The sequence below is a fragment of the Haemaphysalis longicornis genome, unplaced genomic scaffold, assembly GCF_048455015.1.
Source record: "Haemaphysalis longicornis isolate Haplotype H1 unplaced genomic scaffold, Haemaphysalis longicornis Haplotype H1 scaffold_4, whole genome shotgun sequence".
NCBI classification, from domain to species: Eukaryota; Metazoa; Arthropoda; class Arachnida; order Ixodida; family Ixodidae; genus Haemaphysalis; species Haemaphysalis longicornis.
Genome location: NW_027526361.1, coordinates 176,272,153 through 176,292,040, shown reverse-complemented (window position 1 = coordinate 176,292,040; position 19,888 = coordinate 176,272,153). Strand labels below are relative to the sequence as shown.

General features: G+C 47.8%; 1 protein-coding gene across 1 annotated transcript in view; it reads right to left on the bottom strand.

The window, feature by feature from the left end:
• LOC144180113 (phospholipid-transporting ATPase ABCA3-like) overlaps positions 1–19,888 on the bottom strand; it is a 188,416-nt gene that overhangs the window by 48,201 nt on the left and 120,327 nt on the right. Inside the window, exons 18-21 of the mRNA XM_077708509.1 lie at positions 12,290–12,543; positions 8,080–8,205; positions 5,638–5,907; positions 1,407–1,695 (exon numbers count right to left, since the gene is read on the bottom strand). Coding sequence (XP_077564635.1) covers positions 1,407–1,695; positions 5,638–5,907; positions 8,080–8,205; positions 12,290–12,543 — 939 coding nt within the window. The remainder of the gene's footprint in view (positions 1–1,406; positions 1,696–5,637; positions 5,908–8,079; positions 8,206–12,289; positions 12,544–19,888) is intronic.

The window sequence follows — 19,888 nt, the reverse complement described above, 5'->3', positions numbered from 1 at the left end:
ATTGATTGATTGATTGTAGGGTTTAACGCGCCGACGCAACGCAGGCGATGAGGCGCGCCGTAGTGGAGGGCTCCGGATTAATTTTGACCACCTGGGGATCTTTATCGTGCGCCGAAATCTCGTACACACGGGCGTTTTTGCTTTTCGCCTCCATCAGAAAAGCGGCCGCCGCGGCCGGGAATCGAACCCGCGACCTCGTGCTCAGCAGCGCAACGCCTTAGCCACTGAGCCACCGCGGCGGGTTGTGCGACGGTCGCACGTGCCTGATTGTTGGGTATTGGCATGGTATATATGTGCTTTCGATTTTAATAAATCTTTCAGTTGATAGAAAGCGTCGGTGTCGTTTCAATTTCTCGTCCCTGTGTCAGTTTGCGCTTAAGCTTCACTCATGATTGCAGTTTCACCTTGAAGGTGGCGTGCGGCTGAATATTTGCGAACATTTCCGGAAACTGGTGCTCTAGTCGCCGACGGGCCACAAACGCATCGTTCTCGAGCGTTTGTACTCGTTGCCTACAGTCCAATATCCTGGCTTGAGGAAGTAAACGCTCCGCTTTGAAAACAACGCTGTTCCCGAAGCTTGTAGCCACAGGTCTGTTGAGACACAAGGACCACGGAATAAATCCACGCACTTCATATTGAAGTTCAGTGTACTCTGAAGGCGGCAACTTGGCTGGTTAGGGAGACGTAGTGGCGCATCTGAGTGATGGCTGGTTGGCCGTACGCACGGCGTAAGTGGATAAAATCAAGAGCTGGACGGAATCCAGTCTGATCGGGGAAACGCATGACACCAATTAAAAACTGACACCGACCAGTTTTCTTTGTTAATTGGGGTTAGTGTTTGTTAGTTCGTGTTAGTGGTGTTAATTGGTACTCCTGTTTGAAGCGCAAAACTCTTTCCAGATTTGTGAAACAGCAAAGTCGTTCGTTGTTCGCATTGTTGAGCTTGTGCACTTGTCCGGGGTTCGTTTGTAAAGACTTTCTATACGCCGGCTACCTTCTGTACGAAATGCCGCTTTTGGCGGCATCGGAACATGTTTTATGAGGTGAACAGCTGTATGACCACGTGGGTAAGACCGTCTAAATAACTCACTTCCTTCCCCCCCACCCACACCGGCGCGGATATAAAAGGGCAAACGCCACTGGTCGTTTCGCAGTAACACTCGCGCCTTTCAGCTTACTTGAGCTGTGTAGTTTCCGTTGACTCACACACATCCGAATGGCCTGCGACACATTGGTGCCAAGTCGTTTAAAGGAGATGTTGGCTACCTACACTTTCGGAGAAGTTTCGCGACGTACAGCTTCGAGCAACGCTTTTGTCGAACGCAAAAACTAGTGTCTCAGAGAGCAGCGTTGAAGCTACTGGGTAGCTCGTGGCAAGATCCAAATGAATGGTCGGCTGCACGCACCGCAAGTGCAGGTCGTCGACGACAAGGGCGCGCTCGTGGAGGCGCTTGTTCTTGCGCAGCCTGGCCACCTGCTGGCGCTCGCGGCGCACGTCGTCATCCAGCCGCGCATCGTCCACTTCCGGAGGGGCCAGACCTCGTCTGTTGACGGGGCAGTTGTGTCCCGACTCCCAGTAGACAAGCAGGCCGAAGAAGACCACGGCTTCTATCAGCATTACCAGGACCTCGTAGCCCACGCCGTTGACGTTGAACATGAGCGCGCTCACCGGACTCCACGATGTGTCGTTGGCGTCTACGCGGGATGACGGGAAGAACGGTGGACATATTAGTTTTCATGTACAAGTGGGGATGAGGCAAAACAGATAGATCATCACTGCTTGGGCCAAAGCAGCCCCATCAATATGCGCAGGCAGATGGCCTCATCCTGGCAATTTACAATAGCGTCCACTTGTGAGGTGTGCTCCCGTGACCCAATAATACCCACTTGCATTAGCTTGCGCCCGTGGGGGTTTCAACCGCTAACTGAAGAGTTTAGTTCCCAAATGGGGGTGCATCGTCCTACTTTTAACACTACAGATTTCGCGAAAGCTCGGAATGTGATCATCGTAATATTGTAAATAGAGATAATCAGTCGGACGAAATTTTGAAAAAAACAAAAAATCAGAAAAATATTAAGAATTACGTAAAATGGCAAAATGTTTACAACATGGAATTTCCACATTATTGCAGATTTCGCGAAAGTTCCACCTGTAATCCTTACAATAGCGTAAGTGGAGATACATGATCGAACGAAATTTCGAAAAAAAAATAACAAAAATATAAAATAATTACGGAAATTGGCGAACCGTGGAACGACCTGCATCTCCACAGTAGTGCAGATTTCGCGAAAGTTTCAAATAAGATCGTTATAATAACGTAAATGCAGATAATTGGTTGGACGAAATTTAGAAAAACTAAAAAAAGAGAAAAATATCCAAAATTACGGAAAATGGATAAACGTATACCGCATGGCATTTCCACAATGATGCAGATTTCGCGAAAGTTCCACCTGTCATCGTTACAACAGCCTGAATAAAGAAGTGGTCGGGCGAAATTTTGAAAAGCAAAAATAAGAAAAAACATAAAATATGTACGAAAAATTGCGAACCGTGTAACGTCCTGCATTTCCAGAAGAATGAAGATTTCGCGAAAGTTCCAAATGTAATCGGTATAATAACGTAAATGGAGATAATTGGTCAGACGAAATTTTAATATGAATCTGTAAAACACGAAAGTGAAATGTGCAGCGAAATCTGCAGCTCAGCACGGTTTGCGGGTCGGCGGCTGTCTTGTGGTTGTGCTTGGCTAGCGACGTCCTCCAGGCGGGTCGCTTCGGCAAACGTGTACTGGCGTCATTTCCGTGACAGATATGGCTTCAGTGAAATCTTGGTGTATCGCGGCATAAAACACTCTCGTGCTAAAATATAAAACCCCAAAACGAACAACCCGAAGTAGAACGCAAAGGTTGCTTCCCCGCAAGAAGACCCTGTGTGCAGGGGTGCACCCTTTACAGGCCGATTGCTTCGTTGTACTGGCGTCATTTCCGCGACGGATATGACGTCAGTGAAATCTTTGTGCATCCGGGAATAAAACACTTTCGTGTTAAAAACTAAAAAAAGACAAATATTACAAAATAACGGAAAATGACAAAACGTATAGCGCATGGCATTTCCACAATAATGCAGATTTCCTGAAAGTTCCACCTGAAATCGTTAGATTAGCGCAAATGGAGATAATTGTAGAACAAAGTGTGTAAAACTAAGAAATAAGAAATATATTAAAAAATTATGGAAAATGACAAAACATATACCACGTGGCATTTCCTCAATCGTGCAGTTTGCGAAAGTTACACCTGTAATCCTTAGAATAGCGTAAATGGAGATAATTGGCCGAACGAAATTTTGAAAAACTAAATAAAAAATTACCGTTAAAGTTAATTCAGCTGGTGGACCGGATGGCATAACGAATTATGTTTTGCATGCTTGTTCTGAAATCATTGCCCACTTTCAAGTTACCTTGTTCACCATAACGCTGGCTACCGGTCAACCGCCTCATGACTGGAGAACCGCTAATGTGGTCCCCATTCACAAAAGGGGCTCCAAAAGCAACCCCAAAAATGATAGGCCCATTACAAGCGTGCGCGGAAAATTTCTTGAGCACATAATTTATAGTCCAGATTATAAGCATCTGGTAAGCAATAATTACTTTACAAATTGTCAACATGGTTTCCAGGCTGGCTATTCCTGTACGAGTGAACTGGTTGAATTTAGTCATGGCTTTTCTCCTCATTTGACCGAAATGCGTTGCTCTATTGAGCACGAGGTCGCGGGTATTCCCGGCCGCGGCGGCCGCTTTTCTGATGGAGGCGAAAATCAAAAATGGACGTGTGTTAGAGATTTCGGCGCACGTTAAAGATCCCCAGGTGGTCAAAATTAATCCAGACCCCTCCACCACGGCGGCCCCCATCGCCTGCGTTGCGTAGGTGCGTTAAACCCCTCAATTAATCAACCACCGAAGAACCGGTAATAGACGTGAAATCATTGCTCGAAAATATTTTACCCATGGGACTATGTTTTGGACCTGCGATGAAATTATCTCTGTCGACGTGGCAGAATCCTCTGACAGGGCACGCGCCCCTTCGTGCGACTGTTGCGATTTACGCCGTTTGCGGGGACTTCCCAAGCCCGCTGAGGGCGTGCTACACCGGCAGTGACTGAACGCTGCATACGCCCGCAGCTTATTGTTTAAGCTTGGCCGGGCGGAGTCGTAGGCTCTTTGGCTGAGCACATTATGCTGGTGCCTGGGGTGGGCTAGGGAAGGGGCCGCAGCGTCAAAACAACTTGTGCAGTGCGACGGAAAGCCAGACTGACACTTTGTCCATTCCCTGGACCTATAAGCAATCATGACGGGGCGGTGCTAGGACAAAAGCTCTGTCAACTTTCCGCGTCGACTCAGGGTTGAATGGTGCTTTTTTAAAATTGCTCTTTTGTGGTCCATTTGCAGTGGTCGTCGGCGAACGAATCCGATTGCCAGGTTATATCATGTTTTATGTAGCAATGTTGAAGTTTGCTCTAAATCGGGTTTATCACTATTCATATCGCGATGTATATACGATACATATACGATGCATATCCCTGCTGCCTCTTTCCTTTTTTTGCTGTTTTATCTCAGTTTGTTCCCCCCTTTAAGTAACAAGCTTTCTGGCTAGTGGGGCTGACCTCATCGTTTTAAATTAAACCCCCCTCTCTCTTTCTGAGCGGTGTAGAGCCATACATTTCAGTTGAGCTGATTCCCGTGAAACAGTTTCAGCGGTTTTGTGTGATCATACTCCTCTCCTTGTAGCCCAGACGTCCACAGCCAGCGGAAATTCAGGGCGTTTGTAACTTTAATGCGGTATATCCGGTATATAGGTATGCGGTATGCGGTATAGGTATGCGGTATATAGTAAATGCGGTATATCCGATCATGGCAAATGAAACTGCGTAATGATATAGTCAGTTTAGCAATGCATTTGAGAGTGACTATGTCAAGGTGCCCACATTATATTTAAAAAGTTCGAGGACATCTAAGTACATCCTAAGGGTTCTTAACGCGAAAGCAAATACCCAGTTGAACGACTGAAGCGCCTTGCTTCCGTCCCGCAATCTTAAAAGGCTTCATGCTCTCGGCGCTTGAAACGATCTGCTTTTCGATCGTTTGCGCCTTATGCTTTCGAATGGCCTCGGTCTGTCTCCTACGCATTTACCGCTACTCGTTCCTGGCGCCATGTATTGATAGAGTTGGCGACCATGGAGGCTTCCGCTGCCTGTCTTATTACTTGCTTGGCTGCATTTTTCCGTCTTTTGACTTCAACAGCGGTTGACTAGCCTGGACGGCCAGCTTATGCTACTGCGGAGTTTGAACACGTGCTGTGAAACGCCTCGTGCCATAGAAAGGTAAAGACACGTTGTATGGGAGCTGTACGATGTTACAGACGCCAATGCCAATTCCAATGCTGGATTTTCCGCGATGTGTGCGCTTTAATGCTCTCGCAATTGGATTAAAACGCGCCTGCTAAGAAGAGGGCTTTGCCGCAACGCGTATTGTGCTTCCAGATTCAGTGATGACCTTGAGAAATGCGCACGAGCGATCCATTAATATCTTCGCGGCAAGGCCACAAGAGCAGGGAAGGCATTTAGCCAGGCCGTGTGCTCACGGGCGCAGCAGTCGACGGCGCCAAAGTGTGCGACAACATCGGGTCCACACATGACAGACAGCTCGGAGGGGCCCTCTCTCCAGCGCTTAGCTTGGCGGCGCAGGCGCAGGCACTCCTTGTTCTCCTTGTCCAGGCGCAGCAGCTTGACGAGACCCACGGACGAGCTGAACGGGGGCGCCAGCATGAAGATCACGTCCAAGGCCGATGTGGGCTGCAGTCTGCCGCGCGTGTCCATCTTGTGGGCGAAGTAGGCGAACAACAACAGACAACCTGCAGGTAGAGGCGAACCCTGTACCTTTAGTGCCTAGTTAAAACAGGCTGCAAAGCGGGCGGACACGTGTGCAGTCGCGGGAAGTACACTTGTAGTAGCGTACGTCCCGCATCGTTTGTTCAATGTCCCGTTAGGGCCTCTTGGGCGCTAATTCTGCGCGCTTCTGGAACTTCGAGCGATTTCCCTTCGATCATTTTATTTGGCTCTTCTCCCAGGTTTGCAGGGCCTGCTGCTGCAGGGTCGCTAGCCTCCTTTCAACGCTAGCCTCCTCTCATCCGAAGGAGCGGCCGGCCAGGTCCCAGCTCATGGTGTATAACGTTCTCTGCGCTGGGAGCTGGTGGCATCTTCTCCAGGGAGGTGGACACGTGAATGTTTCAGCATTGCATCTCCTATTCCTCTAATCACTTTCCCCCGCTCACCGTTGTGCAAAACCAGAAACTCCACCAGGCAGAATAATACTCTAATATATGCCATACGCGGTTTCATTTCGACCAGGCACGGAACGATAAAAGCTTTGGTTGCATCAACTGCCACCTATGCTCGGTATCCGCCAATTTTTTGCGCCTTAAGTGACACCAAAAACACCGGATTTGTTCTGCTCTATATCCGATATTTCCAGCCAAAAAAAAAAAAAACCCACTGCATTTCAATGTCAGGCGCAATCCTTCCACTTTGAAAACTTAGAGATATTTTTGTATTGGCCTGCTGGTTCAGTTGCTGTACAGGTGATGAAAGTAGTGATACTCCTCACAAAATCACATGTTTTTTCCCACTTTAGGAGGATTGTGTTAGTACAACTGCATACAAAGATAAGGTAGAGCTTAGGCAACTGATCGCGAAAAAGCAGTTACAAAAACCATTTCGCTACCAAGAACAAACTTGTTTCACTATTAATTTTAGTTATTTGTAGGAGCGCCTAGTGCTTCCTGGCTACAAAAAAGATGTACGAGGACAACTAGGTACTTCTTGGTTGTGAATGAGAAATAATGAATGACCACGTAAACGCCTGAGAGGCCTTTCGTCCGCTTGGCATTCTCGAAAGGCATTGTAATATTGCGTCTTGGGACACACGTTAGCGTTCGCCTTAATACTCGTCTTTGTCTGACCGTTGCTTGCGCTTCATATTTTCAAGCAAGTTTTGGCATGATGGGGCTCAGGACAGCCCGTTCATCAACATAGGCCTGTAATGGATGCGTCCTTATTGAGTGCATCGTAGAGTTACATGTTCGAAAGTGAAAAAAAAAAATATCAGAAGTGAGCCTTATTTCTCCTGTTCTTCAACCGTGTTGTTGACATGCACAGCGTGATAATAAATATTGCTATCTTGTGAATAAACTTTACGTCCAATTATTTTAAAAACTTAATCACTTCGCATTGTATTGGCGTTTATTAGGAAATAAGTGACACTGGGCATGCACAGCGGAATATAAAAGCGGTTTGGCCCTACGCTAGGTTATACTTTGATGTAGGCTGGAGGGATGTCGCCGGCTTTTGGCAGGAGAGGAAGTTCACTGGGGTCAAAGTTTGCGCGATTGTTTTCCCCCACACTTCGTTAATTATTTGTGCAAATTAAGAAGTGTTTCTTTTTTGCAAAAAAGTGATTTTCACAAGTAAATATGTACAAAAATATCGGCAATATTAGGAATCAAAAAGAGAACAGCGCCAAATTTGGCTGCTGTTTACCTTTTTCCGGGCTCTTGTCAGTTTCAAAGTTATGCCCGCGACTGTGTATTGAATTACATAAAATAAAAATTTTGAAATTTCGACCAGAAGGGAAATATGATACCTAGGCGATGCATCTAGATACCGGGAAACGTCTGTAGAAGCAGACACTTTTTACATCCATTTCCGCATTGCATACATGCATAGCTGTACTCCCACACCATTTCCCATTCACTGCCTGTTCGAAGAAGAGGTGTGGAAGACTTACAATAGCTTCGTTCGTTTCAGGTAATGCGTGCCCTCGTGCAGAGCTTAACAATGGCGGAGTGGCACTCGCTATATACCATGGTAATATAGTTTCCAGCACCACCCTGCTGTTGGCCACATAACAATTGCAGTTGCAGCTGTAATTGCACCGTTCATTGCTACATTGCTACGATCGACCATTGCTACTTGCAAGGTGCACCGCCAGAGTCTGCCATTGCGGAAGCAGTGAACGAGGCACGCACCTCCCACGGCGTAGACGAGCACGAGGAAAGTGAATCCTCCGGACTGCGTCTTCGCGAACAGGGAGACCAGGTAGCAGAACAGGATGCCAGGTCCGGAGAACGCCACCACCACGACGAGGAAGGAAACTGCGCAGAGGCGAAAAATGCACGCACAGAAGACGCAGACCTCTGCAAACAGCACTGGAAATCCAAGCGGAAACATCGAACAGAGCTACCGTTCTTTTGTTTTTTAAGGAGGCCAGAATTGCTTGGTATTGTTTTTAGTTGCCATTGCTGCAAAGTTGATAAAGAAATTGCGGTCTTACCCTGATGCGCCTTGTGATACTGCGCTAGGTGCGACTACGTCTTTGAAATACCTCTGCGCTCATACACTCCCTGTGATTCTTCTAGTGTACTGCGATATTTCCTACGTGGTTGCAAAATAATATTTTGTAATTTGCCGAAAAAGTGCGCTCACTGAAAACCAAACGGATTTTAAAGAGAACTTGTGGTCTGTGGTCACTTCCATTCTTTATTTCTTTCCAATGTTAGCAACGACATGTTATTTGTGCACTGTGCAACACATTTGCAGAAGAAACATAACTAGGCGATTGTGGTGGGATCTCCGGTTCTGCTCGGTCACAGCAGTTAACACACCTGCAGTTAACACACTGAGACTACTACCCATATCACGTGACTTTATCGCGGAATTCGAAAGTTTATAAGTAATACTTGCGTTTTTAACCGCAGAGCTGTTGTTGCCGATCGTAATATGTGTGGCGTCATCAGAAAACCCGAGTCATAGGTACTCCTGCCGTTTACCGCGCCCTGAGCACGCGCCTCACGAAGAGCGCCCGGCGTCGTCCAGGCTTGCACGTGCACGGCGCTCGCAAAAAAATTCCAAGAAAACAGTTCACGTGCGTCCGCGCCTCAAGGGGGGGGGGGTGAGCACAAGACGGCTAGAACTACAGACGCCCAGTTCGAGAAGCCGGTTGCCTCCGGTTCTAGCGCATCGCATACTGACGCGTTCCCTTTTGGGAGAAATGTAAAAGCCTGGAATCAACACAATCAAGGCCCGCCAATCATGCCTGAGGGAGACGACGATATAGTAGATGGATATGACGATGATGTATATATTTTCACGAAGCCAAGGACGACGCAGTTGTCTTGAAGGAGAAACAAGTTCATTGGAGCGAACTTGTGCTCCCCTAACAACTCAAAAGAATACAGAGGCGGCGAAGCAGCGGTCAACAAAGTGACTTGCACAGGCGAGTGTCGTCGAATGGAATGCCGCGGCGTCTGCTCTGCAGGCTTTTATCTTTCGGCGCAAGTGCTTCTGGAACCGTCGATTCGCACCCAGAACATTGTAGATCACAGAAGATTATTCTGGGCTAGTGAAGTTAGGGCGAAAGAGTCTGCTTATCTGAATGTGATAGCTCGTGCGGCATAAAAGTAAAGAATGTAAGACGCGCTTCGTTCGGAACGCAGATAACACAGCCGGGCGTGGCCCGGCAGTAAAAACAAACAATAAATAAACAAACCCATACATGGTTCGCGGCAATGTGACTACTACCGCCGTGAAAAGCGATGACGAAACATGTAACTAAATAATTTCAAACCTAATGCAATGCGTGGGGACGTGTCCTTCAAGGCTTACATAGAAAGTAGTCCTCCAGCTTCGCCTTGCAAGACTTAGTGCGCGCTTCGAGAATTTTTTTTTTTTTTGCGTTACAGAAAGACTTTCGTGGCTGCAACAGAGGTGAGTGAGATACCAAGAGCTAGGGCTTTCAAACTAAAATTAATATGTTGTCTTCATGCTCCCTGTAACAATAATGAGCTAGTCGCGAAACTTGCTCGTGGTGCTTGCGGAAGTTGCAAGTTGTGTGTGCGGAATACCCGTGCGAGGTCTTCAGTAATCCGAGGTACATGTGTCAAGGGAGCTATTGGTGAAGAATGCCCCGCAGTGCCATGACGCAAGACTGACGATGACGACGAAGCGGCTGGCGTGGTCTCTGTCATGGCCGCCACTTCACCGACAACCATGAATTGCGTCATCAGCTCTGCTGCCACGTAACATATTTGGTGTAGTGTGTGGGTTCATCCACATCGTGGTCCCAGCTCCGCACTGCCTCGGCACAGACGGGATCGTCGAGGTCATGCGGGCCACGTCAAGCAGGCCCAGCCCCCGCTTCGACCACAGTTTTGCCATGTACCCCACCCCGTGTCCACAGCCCGTGAGTCGCCCATCAAGACCCGCAGAGACCAAACGTGACAAGACGAAAGGCAGATGTGTCCCCAGCCTTTCGTAAAACATGGCTCTAAAAACCGTCGACATTCCGTCGTGGCTGAATACATCCCTGTTGCGGGGCCATGCATCACCGAGGACATCATCGTAATCCGTGGAGGCAAGCGATTCCTTCCTGTGCCATCACATCACATTCCTGATCCACATCCCAATCCTCGCGGGGCCGTGGCTTCGACCGGGACAGTTGCCCTCGTCCGGAGGGATGTGTCACAGGAGTCACTGGTGGGCAACGTCACACAGCCCGATGACCAAAGATATACGACGACGACGACGACGACGATGTGGCTGGCGCGGGCTGGCTCTCTCATGGCCGACATGTAGATACTGTAATGTCAAGTGTGCAACTGCGACCCCTTTATGACACATGTATACAGAGACTAGGAAGACGCCGTGTGCACGAACCTATTACCCGGTCTGAGGATACGTGACATGTGATTCGGAACAGCGGACGATGACAAAGTGCGTCCGCTAGCGGCTGTAGGGCTTAATTTTTCGCTCTATTGCCAGCCAACAGCTTTCGTTGCCATCTTTCTCTCGCAGGTGGCCAGTTAGGCACATACGCCAATAAATAGACCCAGTCCTGCTTGCATCCCACTGGCGTATCTTTTTGGCAGGATTTAACAATATAGAGCCACCCGCGATTTGCCTTCTTGAGATCCGGTTGGTTGCAGTTTTTCAGGAGGAAGCCATTCCTTCCTGGGCTTTTCTCAAGAATGAACGCAGATCGCCGTTTTTCTTGAAATTCTTCGCATTGGTCAGCAATTCTGCTTCAAGAGCAGCTTCATCGAATGAGGCTCGCCGGGCATTATTTATTGACGCCATGACCACGGACCACCGGAGAACAAGATGATGCGAGGACATGGAACCCAAATGCCTTCACGAATCGGTAGGTCTCCGCTAAACGCGAAATCTCGGACATCGTGCCCTGGGACTCGTCGTAGCGGCCGAAAGGGGAAGTAAGCCGTTGGCCTCCAGTTCAACAGTGAAATGTTGGGGAGGTTTCATGCAGTGGAGGAGCTCCAGGAATTGCTGTACTTGCCGCCGGTTCAGGATGCGGAAGCCAGATACCTGTGGAATAGTTTCGGCCACGGATGGGAGTTTGGATTCAATCGCTTACAGCGAAGTTTGCGCGCGTTGCCGAAAATGACGCCCCATCGCTCTTCTGAAAATCTGCTGGTAGAAGTAAGTGTTGTAGCCGAAGAAAGTGTTGCACAAGTAGCACCGAAGCAGCTGAACTTCTGGACAGAATAGGTGAACGGTAAGAGCCAAGACGGAGTGAATGGCCGTTATGCCGAGGACCGAAACACCATAGCCGGAATAAATGAGTTTTCGTCAAACTTCGCACTGCGAAACAAGGCACCGCGACATTCGGCTCCGCTGCTTCTTTGAGCAGCACTGCGTGACAGCTTCTCGTTTGTTTTTTATTTCTCAATATCTCACATAAAACGGTCAAACGTTTAATGTCACGTAGGCAGCCCAGTTTCCCGAGATTTGTGCCGTAGGCCTGTTGATGAAAATGGACCATCCTGCGGTGTTTCTTGGGGCCTACCATTCCTAGTAGTTCGGAAATGCATTCCTGATACACACTTCGTGTTCGGCTTTTTGTTATGACCGAAATACAATAGAGTTAATGAAGACTACAAGAGCTGTAACGTTGGCTGGTTGGCACATAACTTGTAAATAAAACAATGCAGTGCGTCGAAATGACCGAAGCGTGTTCTTAATACCCCATGCGGTGGTCTTTTAATTCATGTGGTAAGTGTTCCTCGGAAGCTCAAAATTTCTTTACAAATCTACCCCGAAACGCCTGCCCGGACTACGTGCAGACACACGTCGCACATAAAAGACCTATGAGCAGTGCTCCGGGGATATTTTCAAACAGGGCGCCGCATATTATATTTTAGCGTAACAACGACACACGCTCACACTTGGTGGGGCCAAGAAGCGGCTCGTAGAAGGACAACACGAAAAATATGACCAGCCAGGCGATAAGGTAGAAGACCAGGTCGAAGAGCCAGTGTGCCAGCCAGTAGACCGCCCCCGAGAGCCCGGTCATTAACTGCAGCTCCTTCGCTCCGCTGGCGCGCTCGGCCGTCGGCAGGAGAGACGTGGTGGCCACCAGAAGCGCCGAGCCCAGCGGCACCAGGAACGTGCGCAGCAGCAGAGTCACGAAGATCTGCCTGCACGGCGGAGGAAGAACCCGCCAGATTTGGATGTCTGTGGAAAATGCGTGGGGTTCCAGGGGTCACCATTTTAGCTCTTTGTATGTTAAAAAAATGGCAGCATCTCCACTCCGTGGATGATGGCGAGGGTGCGGAGTACGGGGACTCGAAATGATATCTAAGTTGTGCCCCGAGTGGCATCCGAGAGCCGTGAGTTGCACCTTGATTATTCCCTAAATGAAGCTGCAACTCACGGCTCAAATCGAATTTCGCTTGATTTTCGCTTGATGGTGGTGTGCGCACGGATGGACGCGGACGGACATTGGGAGGTCCTAAGGTACTCCGCACCATTACAGGCGAGGCAGTAAGCCTTTTGACTCTCGGGTTGTAACTCAAAGTCGTAGCCCAATGGGTAAGACTCGGCCACGCGTCTACCGGCCTGTGTCTACCTGTGTCTACCAGACACAGGCTCGAATCCTGCCGGAGCCTTTGCTATTTTTTTTGCAATTGGTAAATGCTACGCGCACGGACGCGGAATGACATTCTGCGGTCCTAAGGTACTCCGCACGTAATATTTTCAACGTTCTTTTACGGTCTTATTTCGTGTCCTCTTAGGTTTTCGTGGGAGATGTATAATGCGTGTTTTTGATTTTGTCGGGTCATTCTTGTGAAAGTTCAATATTTTTCTATTTTCTTTATTTTATAGTTTTAGATAAGTCTGTTGAACCAAATATATCTATTTACACTATGATAACAATTAAGGGTGTTACTCCTACCAAATCTGCATTTTTGTGGACATGCAGGGCGTTACACGGTCCTGGTTGTGGGAAATGATTACCCTATTCGTTAGGAAAGGCAGTTATTCCCCTATGCCTTTTTTTTTTTGGCGTTTGAAGTTGCATTTTCTCGCGCTCTTTGTAAGTATATATATATACATATATATATATATATATCTATATATATATAAGGTTAGTAGAGACAGAGACACACGAGAAGGACATTAACAATAAAAATAAAAGTTTACTATTTCTATTTTCTACATCTTTCTCGTGTGTCTCTGTCTCTACTAACCTTATTTTTTCGCGCTCTGTGCGAGTTTTTCTATTTCCAGACTATTTATATATAAGTTTACTGACGTTTCAGGAAGAGAACTTTGTTTCTTCAGAGTACAGAATAAGTTTGTTTCGAGTTATATATGTACAGAAAATGTAGCAAGGGCGAGGGCAAGGTAAGAGAAGGGAGAGTTTGTACAGTTGGATCATGGTTGGTAGGTAGTAAAAGAATGAAGAGAGAGCGGAAAAAAATATAAAAAGGGTAATAAGAACACACAGTCACGCGGCACGCACATGGGAAAGAAAAAGAGAAGAACCAAACAGAAAAAAATTCCCTCGCACTTCCCTGAGGGGGAGAGTGTGTAAGTGCGAATGCACGGTTGTTGATTGCGCGATTACGGTGGATATCGTGATCTTAATGAGTAGTCGAGAGATTACACACACGCACACAATTACAAAGAAATATATTTCACTCGTTATTGCTGGTACCGTTGCCCGGTCCGCCATCATCGTTATCGAGATGCAGGACCAGCGACCGCTCTCGACGACGGCGCGCGCTCGACTAATACCCTCCTGCGCCACGCGGCCGCTACACGAGCGCCCTCACGCGTCGGAATGCGGAGCGCCCGCTACGCTAGCGAGAGCTCTCCCGCCCGAAGTGGAGAGGAGGCGCCCAACACCCGCAGTCACTGAGCGGAGAGAGGAGGAGGAGAGTAGCGCCCGCCGTTACGGCGAGGGCTACACGAGCGCCCTTACGCGTCGGAATGCGGAGCGCCCGCTACGCGAGCGAGAGCTCTCCCGCCCGAAGTGGAGAGGAGGCGCCCAACACCCGCAGTCACTGAGCGGAGAGAGGAGGAGGAGAGTAGCGCGCGCCCATCTCCCCCCGTTGCTAGGGAAGACGAGGAGCGCGCGCACCCGCAGCTGTTGCTATGCGGACGACGGCGGCGGACGATTCAGGCTCGCTTAAGAAGTGCATTCGCACTTAAAAATTAACAAGGTAATTCCTTCCCCCCCCCCCCCCCGTGGCAACAGGGGTGAAAGAGGGGTCAAAACAAGATATGCCTATGCACGTGTTTAACAAGGGCAAAAAAAATAGTCACGCGGAACGAAGAAGGTCCAAAGAAGATATGCCCATGCACACAAAGGGCGAACATCTGCCCCTACACACCCGTTCTAAGAATCATTGTTTGATTTGTGGGGTTTAACGTGCCCACGAAAAGCAGGCGATGAGGCGCGCCGTAGTGGAGGGCTCCGGATTAATTTTCACCACCTGGGGATCTTTATCGTGCGCCGACATGGGCGTTTTTCCTACTCGCCTCCATCAGAAACGCGGCCGCCGCGGCCGGGAATCGAACCCGCGACCTCGTGCTCAGCAGCGCAACGCCTTAGCCACTGAGCCACCGCGGCGGGTCCGTTCTAAGAATCAGGGTAAGGTCATTGAAACATGACACACTTGGCTTCTGTTGGTGGGAGGCAAGGGTCGCGCCCAAAAGCAGTAGGACAGGCAGTTTAGACAGGAAATGAGTGTACAATGGTGTACAAAGAGCGGGGGAAAAAAGGACAAGGTCAAACAAGTCATGAAAAGAAAGAAAAAAGGCAGGTGCACGTGTGTCTTTCTCGTGTGTCTCTGTCTCTACTAACCTTAATTATATATATATATATATATATATATATATATATATATATATATATATATATATATATATATATATATATATATATATATATCCGAGTTCGAGTAGTCTGAGTAGTCCAAGTATATCCGAGTAGTCCGAGTGGCGCTGGCTACCACCCCCAGGTGCAGGAAACAAAAATACTTTAACATAAATACCCGAGAAAGTGCTGGGGAAACAGCCCCGCCGGTAGCGTAGTGGTTATCGCACCAGACCGGTATTCTAGAGGTCGTGGGTTCGGATCCCACCCGGCGGGCATTTTTTCACCACTTTCTTTTCGACTCAAAAAATTCTTCATCTCTTTCTATGACCCACCACAACCTCCCCTTTGCTTTCCGAGGTTTTCTTGACTGCCACCCTTATTTTCTGTCTTATTTCACGGAACCAGTGATTTCCCATTTTCTGATTCGCTATATATATATATATATATATATATATAAGACAGAAAAAATAGGGGTTTGCAGTCAAGATAACCTCGGAAAGCAAAGGGGAGGATGTGGTAGGTCATTGAAACAGATAAAGAATTTGGAAAGAAAGAAAGTGAATAAAAAATACCCGCCAGGTGGGATCCGAACCCACGGCCTCCAGAATACCGGTCTGATGCGATAACCACTAGGCTACCGGTGGGAAGATTTTCCCCTCTACTTTCTGGGTTATTTATGTCAATGAAATTTTTTCCTGTGCCTGGGGGTGGTAGCCAGCGCCACTCCGACTTGTCTGGGTGAAGGGGACCTTCTTTTTAACCCCCGGGCCGTGACTCGAGTGTCTACATGTCGAGAGTGTTCGACCAGCGTTGAACCCTCTTAAACTCCCTGCGCGAAGACTGCCAGAACAGAGGCCCTCACTATGCATGTAGCGAATCAGAATAGGAAATGAGGGGCTCGTAATAAGACAGAAATAAGGGTTGGCAGTCAAGAAAACCTCGGAAAGCAAAGGGGAGGATGTGGTAGGTCATCGAAACAGATTATATATATATATAATCAGTGTGTTAAAACGAAAAAAAAATACGGGTTCGGTTAGGGTTCGGGTTCGGGATAATTCATTTCGTTCCGGTTCAGTTCCGGTTCGACTAAATCACAACCCGAACCGGTTCGCGAATCGGTTCGGTGAGTAAATTGTTAGCGAAATGCAAAAAAAAAGTTTGCAGTTTAAAGGGACCACGAAAACTAAATAAAATTTTGTGAAATTCGAAATTCAAGTTTTTCCTAATAAAGGTTGCGCAACTTCAAGTGAGCAATTCGGGTAAATATTAAAAAAAAAAACAGGTGAAGTAGCAACGATCTACTAGCTACTATCCCTCCTAGTTAGTCTAATCAGTGAAGCATACCCGAAAACAATGCTTGACTGAAAAAAACAAAAGAGCATAAAAAAGCAAAGTTATAACAATTGGCCAATAGGAGAAAGAGGGAGCGGCCTGCCTTTCCGCATATATCGATCTTTAGTGCCATTTTTTTTTAGTTGACGCGAAATACGTACTGCTTGCGAGGTCGGGGTAGAGAGTCTTGCAAATGGAGAAATTGCGTGCAATACGCTAACAGCTCTCTCTGCTCTATCTGTTATCATTATTTGGATTCGTTAAGAACACAAAGTTGTCCGCTCCAGACGTCCTGAAAAACTATTATACCAGGCACCACGGCGCTCGTGGCATTTGCCAGGGTGACACGTTTTGATATGTTAAAGGTTCGACAAAGGACGAGATGTCTAGATCAAAATCTACTCTGGTGTTTTGCTTATTCGATGGCTGTGTGCAGCGAAAAATATCTAATTTTTTTGTGTGGAAACTCGGCGTGAGATAATTTAAAACCAAGCCCTGGACCTGCGGAAATAGGCTTGTGAAGTAACATTGGCGGTTTGATTCCCCGAAGGTACTCCTGTGCTAAGAGGCGCGCCGTATATTGAAGGCCAGCAGAGCAATTTCGACCACCCGGGGATCTTCACAGGCGTCGAAACCTGCACACATTGGGTGAGAGAGCGGGCAGAGATGGAGAGGGAGAGAGAGTAAATATTTTTTATTCGCCGAGCAGATGTTGATGCTATGGTCCTCGCCCCGTGAAAGGCATCTCTAGTCCGGGATTCGCTGACTTCGAATAGCTGTCCTTGCTAGGGTCGCAAGGTTGAGCTTGGTATCCGTGTCTGGGCTGGCCAGGGAATCCCTGCACTGCTCGAAGGTGGGACCGGGAAATGGGGGAAAGATTGGAGTGCGTTGGCACACCCGTACTATGTGGTACATGGTGAGATCTAGTTTTTCATTTGGATTAGAAAAACGGCCGCAGGGTGCGGTGATCGAACCCGCATCATCGTGGCCAACATTCAACGGCTCACCCTCCGAGCAGCCTTTGGTGGTCACAATTGTTAAGTATGTTTACACTCTAGGTGTGCTACCATTTAGAGAAAAGTATGAAATGCAATTAGTATGCACTTTTCGGATGTTGGCCTTCACCATTTCGCAGTGAAGCAGAGTTGCGGTCGGAGCGAGGGAAGGCCAAAGTCGACGTTTTAGATGCGACTGCATCTCATTTACTTGCCTTGTCCCTCCATACGGCGTTGTCCATCCACACGCCTGCCCCTACACTATAAAAAAATAATAGTTAGCGGCGCCCGGTTTCGATCCCACGACCCTGTGGGCGGAATGCGAGGTACATGGTGCTCTTCCCACTGCGCACAAAACCGAGACAGAATCAAATGCTACGAACGCGCCTTATATGCTCGACTCATTAAAACTACGTCAAGAAGGTACTAATACAACGCATGATGGGGCAATGGTTAACACTTGCAATAAAAGAAAAGAAGCTCCCACTTACAGCAACAATGAAGGAGTAAAGGTCGTTGCGACAGCGAAGCCCCAAGCATACCACTTAGAGAGATTGACCATGATAGGCCAATAAAACATAATAATAATCATTAAACATAATAATCATGCCCGTTCCCGACACGTTTCACGTGATTTCAGAATCAATCCAACGGAAACACCAAGTGAACCCCACGATGCGTCGCATCTACTCAGGGTTCCCATCGCGGGGAGTTGGGCGCAATTTCATATCGCCTGCAGGCTGTCGAGATTGTGACATTTCATTTGCTCAGACTTGCGATCTTCTCGCGCTACCAGCAGTGGCATACATTCGCAACATTGGAGAAGATACCCTTCATCATGTTGTGACGACGAAGAGAGCTTTGATAGTGTTGTGACTGATCTGAACGGGAGAGTGCGTGAGAAGTTGCGAAGTTGATGGTGCGTGAAAAAAAATCGCGCCAATCCACCCCGCGAATGTGATTGGAAAGCAGAGCTGTAAACGGCACCCATAACGATTACCCATGCGACGTCACTTAAACTCACTCACATCGCTCTAAAATAGTAAAACCAGAGAAAAGTGAAATGCACCTAACCACACCATTTATTACTTTAAAGAGATATTCTTGGTAAGGTTAAATCAATGCATGATGCATGAACGTGTTTGGTTGAGTTGTATTGGCGTAGCAAAAGAGTGGAAACTTTTATTTATAAAATTAAAGCTCCAACCCGGTGTTAGACGATCTGACTTCTCCGTCTCTGCGCCGCGGACGGAGGCGACGAGATTTGCGGCAGAGAAGGAGGAGGAGGAGGAAGGAATACTTCTGTTCAGATTTCTGAACGGCCCTGAGTGCAGCCCTGGGGAGTGATTCCTTCTTCTGTGGGGCCCATATGCAGTCCGCGCGGCCTGTGTTCTGTCCACCCGCTGAAGCTGGGTAGGTAGAGAGGGCCTGGAGAGCAGCATCTCGCATTGCTCTTGTTGGGTAGTTGACGAAAGAGAGGAGGGTGCTCAGGGCTAAAGTCGCACACCACGATTACGGGGCGGAGTGTTCCTACTTCTGAGCAAAATTTACATTCAGCGTCGTAGCCATTCGGATGCTTTAAGTGAAGACGCGTAGGCTGTGGAAAGGAGCCCGGATTGTATGAGCCGTAGGGTAGTTTGTTGTTCTCTGGGAAGGTCAGGGTAAGGCGAAGGTACGGCAGGTCTCAGAAGGCGATAATGCTGGGTTATCTCCCTGAACGTGACAAGCGGGTGACTGTCCTCGTGCAGCTCCATAGCACGGGAGGTACAAGCGCAGGCTTGTTGGATGGGCGTATTTGTTGCCCTCCATTGAAGCGTGAGGGGGTGTCCAGATGAGCTGAATGGAACCGTTTGGGGAAGTGGTTTTTTAGCACGCGCAGTGCAGGTCAGGACACCCAATCCGACTGGTAATTCCAGTAGGCTTGCTGGGAATCGGTATACCCTCCGAACCCTTGGTTGAGTGAGAGCCAGGGTGATGGCTGCCTCTTCTGCTGCCGTCATTTCTTGGGTCCTAAGCGAGGTACACGCAAGGAGGTTGGGAAACTAGGATGGGAAACTAGGAGCTTGTTGAATTAAGAAAGAAATAAGGGTTGGCAGTCAAGAAAGCCTCAGGAAGCAAAGGGGAGAATGTACTAGGTCATTCTCCGCTTTGGCAGGTTTGAATGCGGTAGGTAGGTTTGAATGGCCTACCGCAATCTCCCCTTGCTATATATATATATATATATATATATAATTATATATATATATATATATATATATATATATATATATATATATATATATATATATATATATATATATATATATATATATATATATATAAATCTAG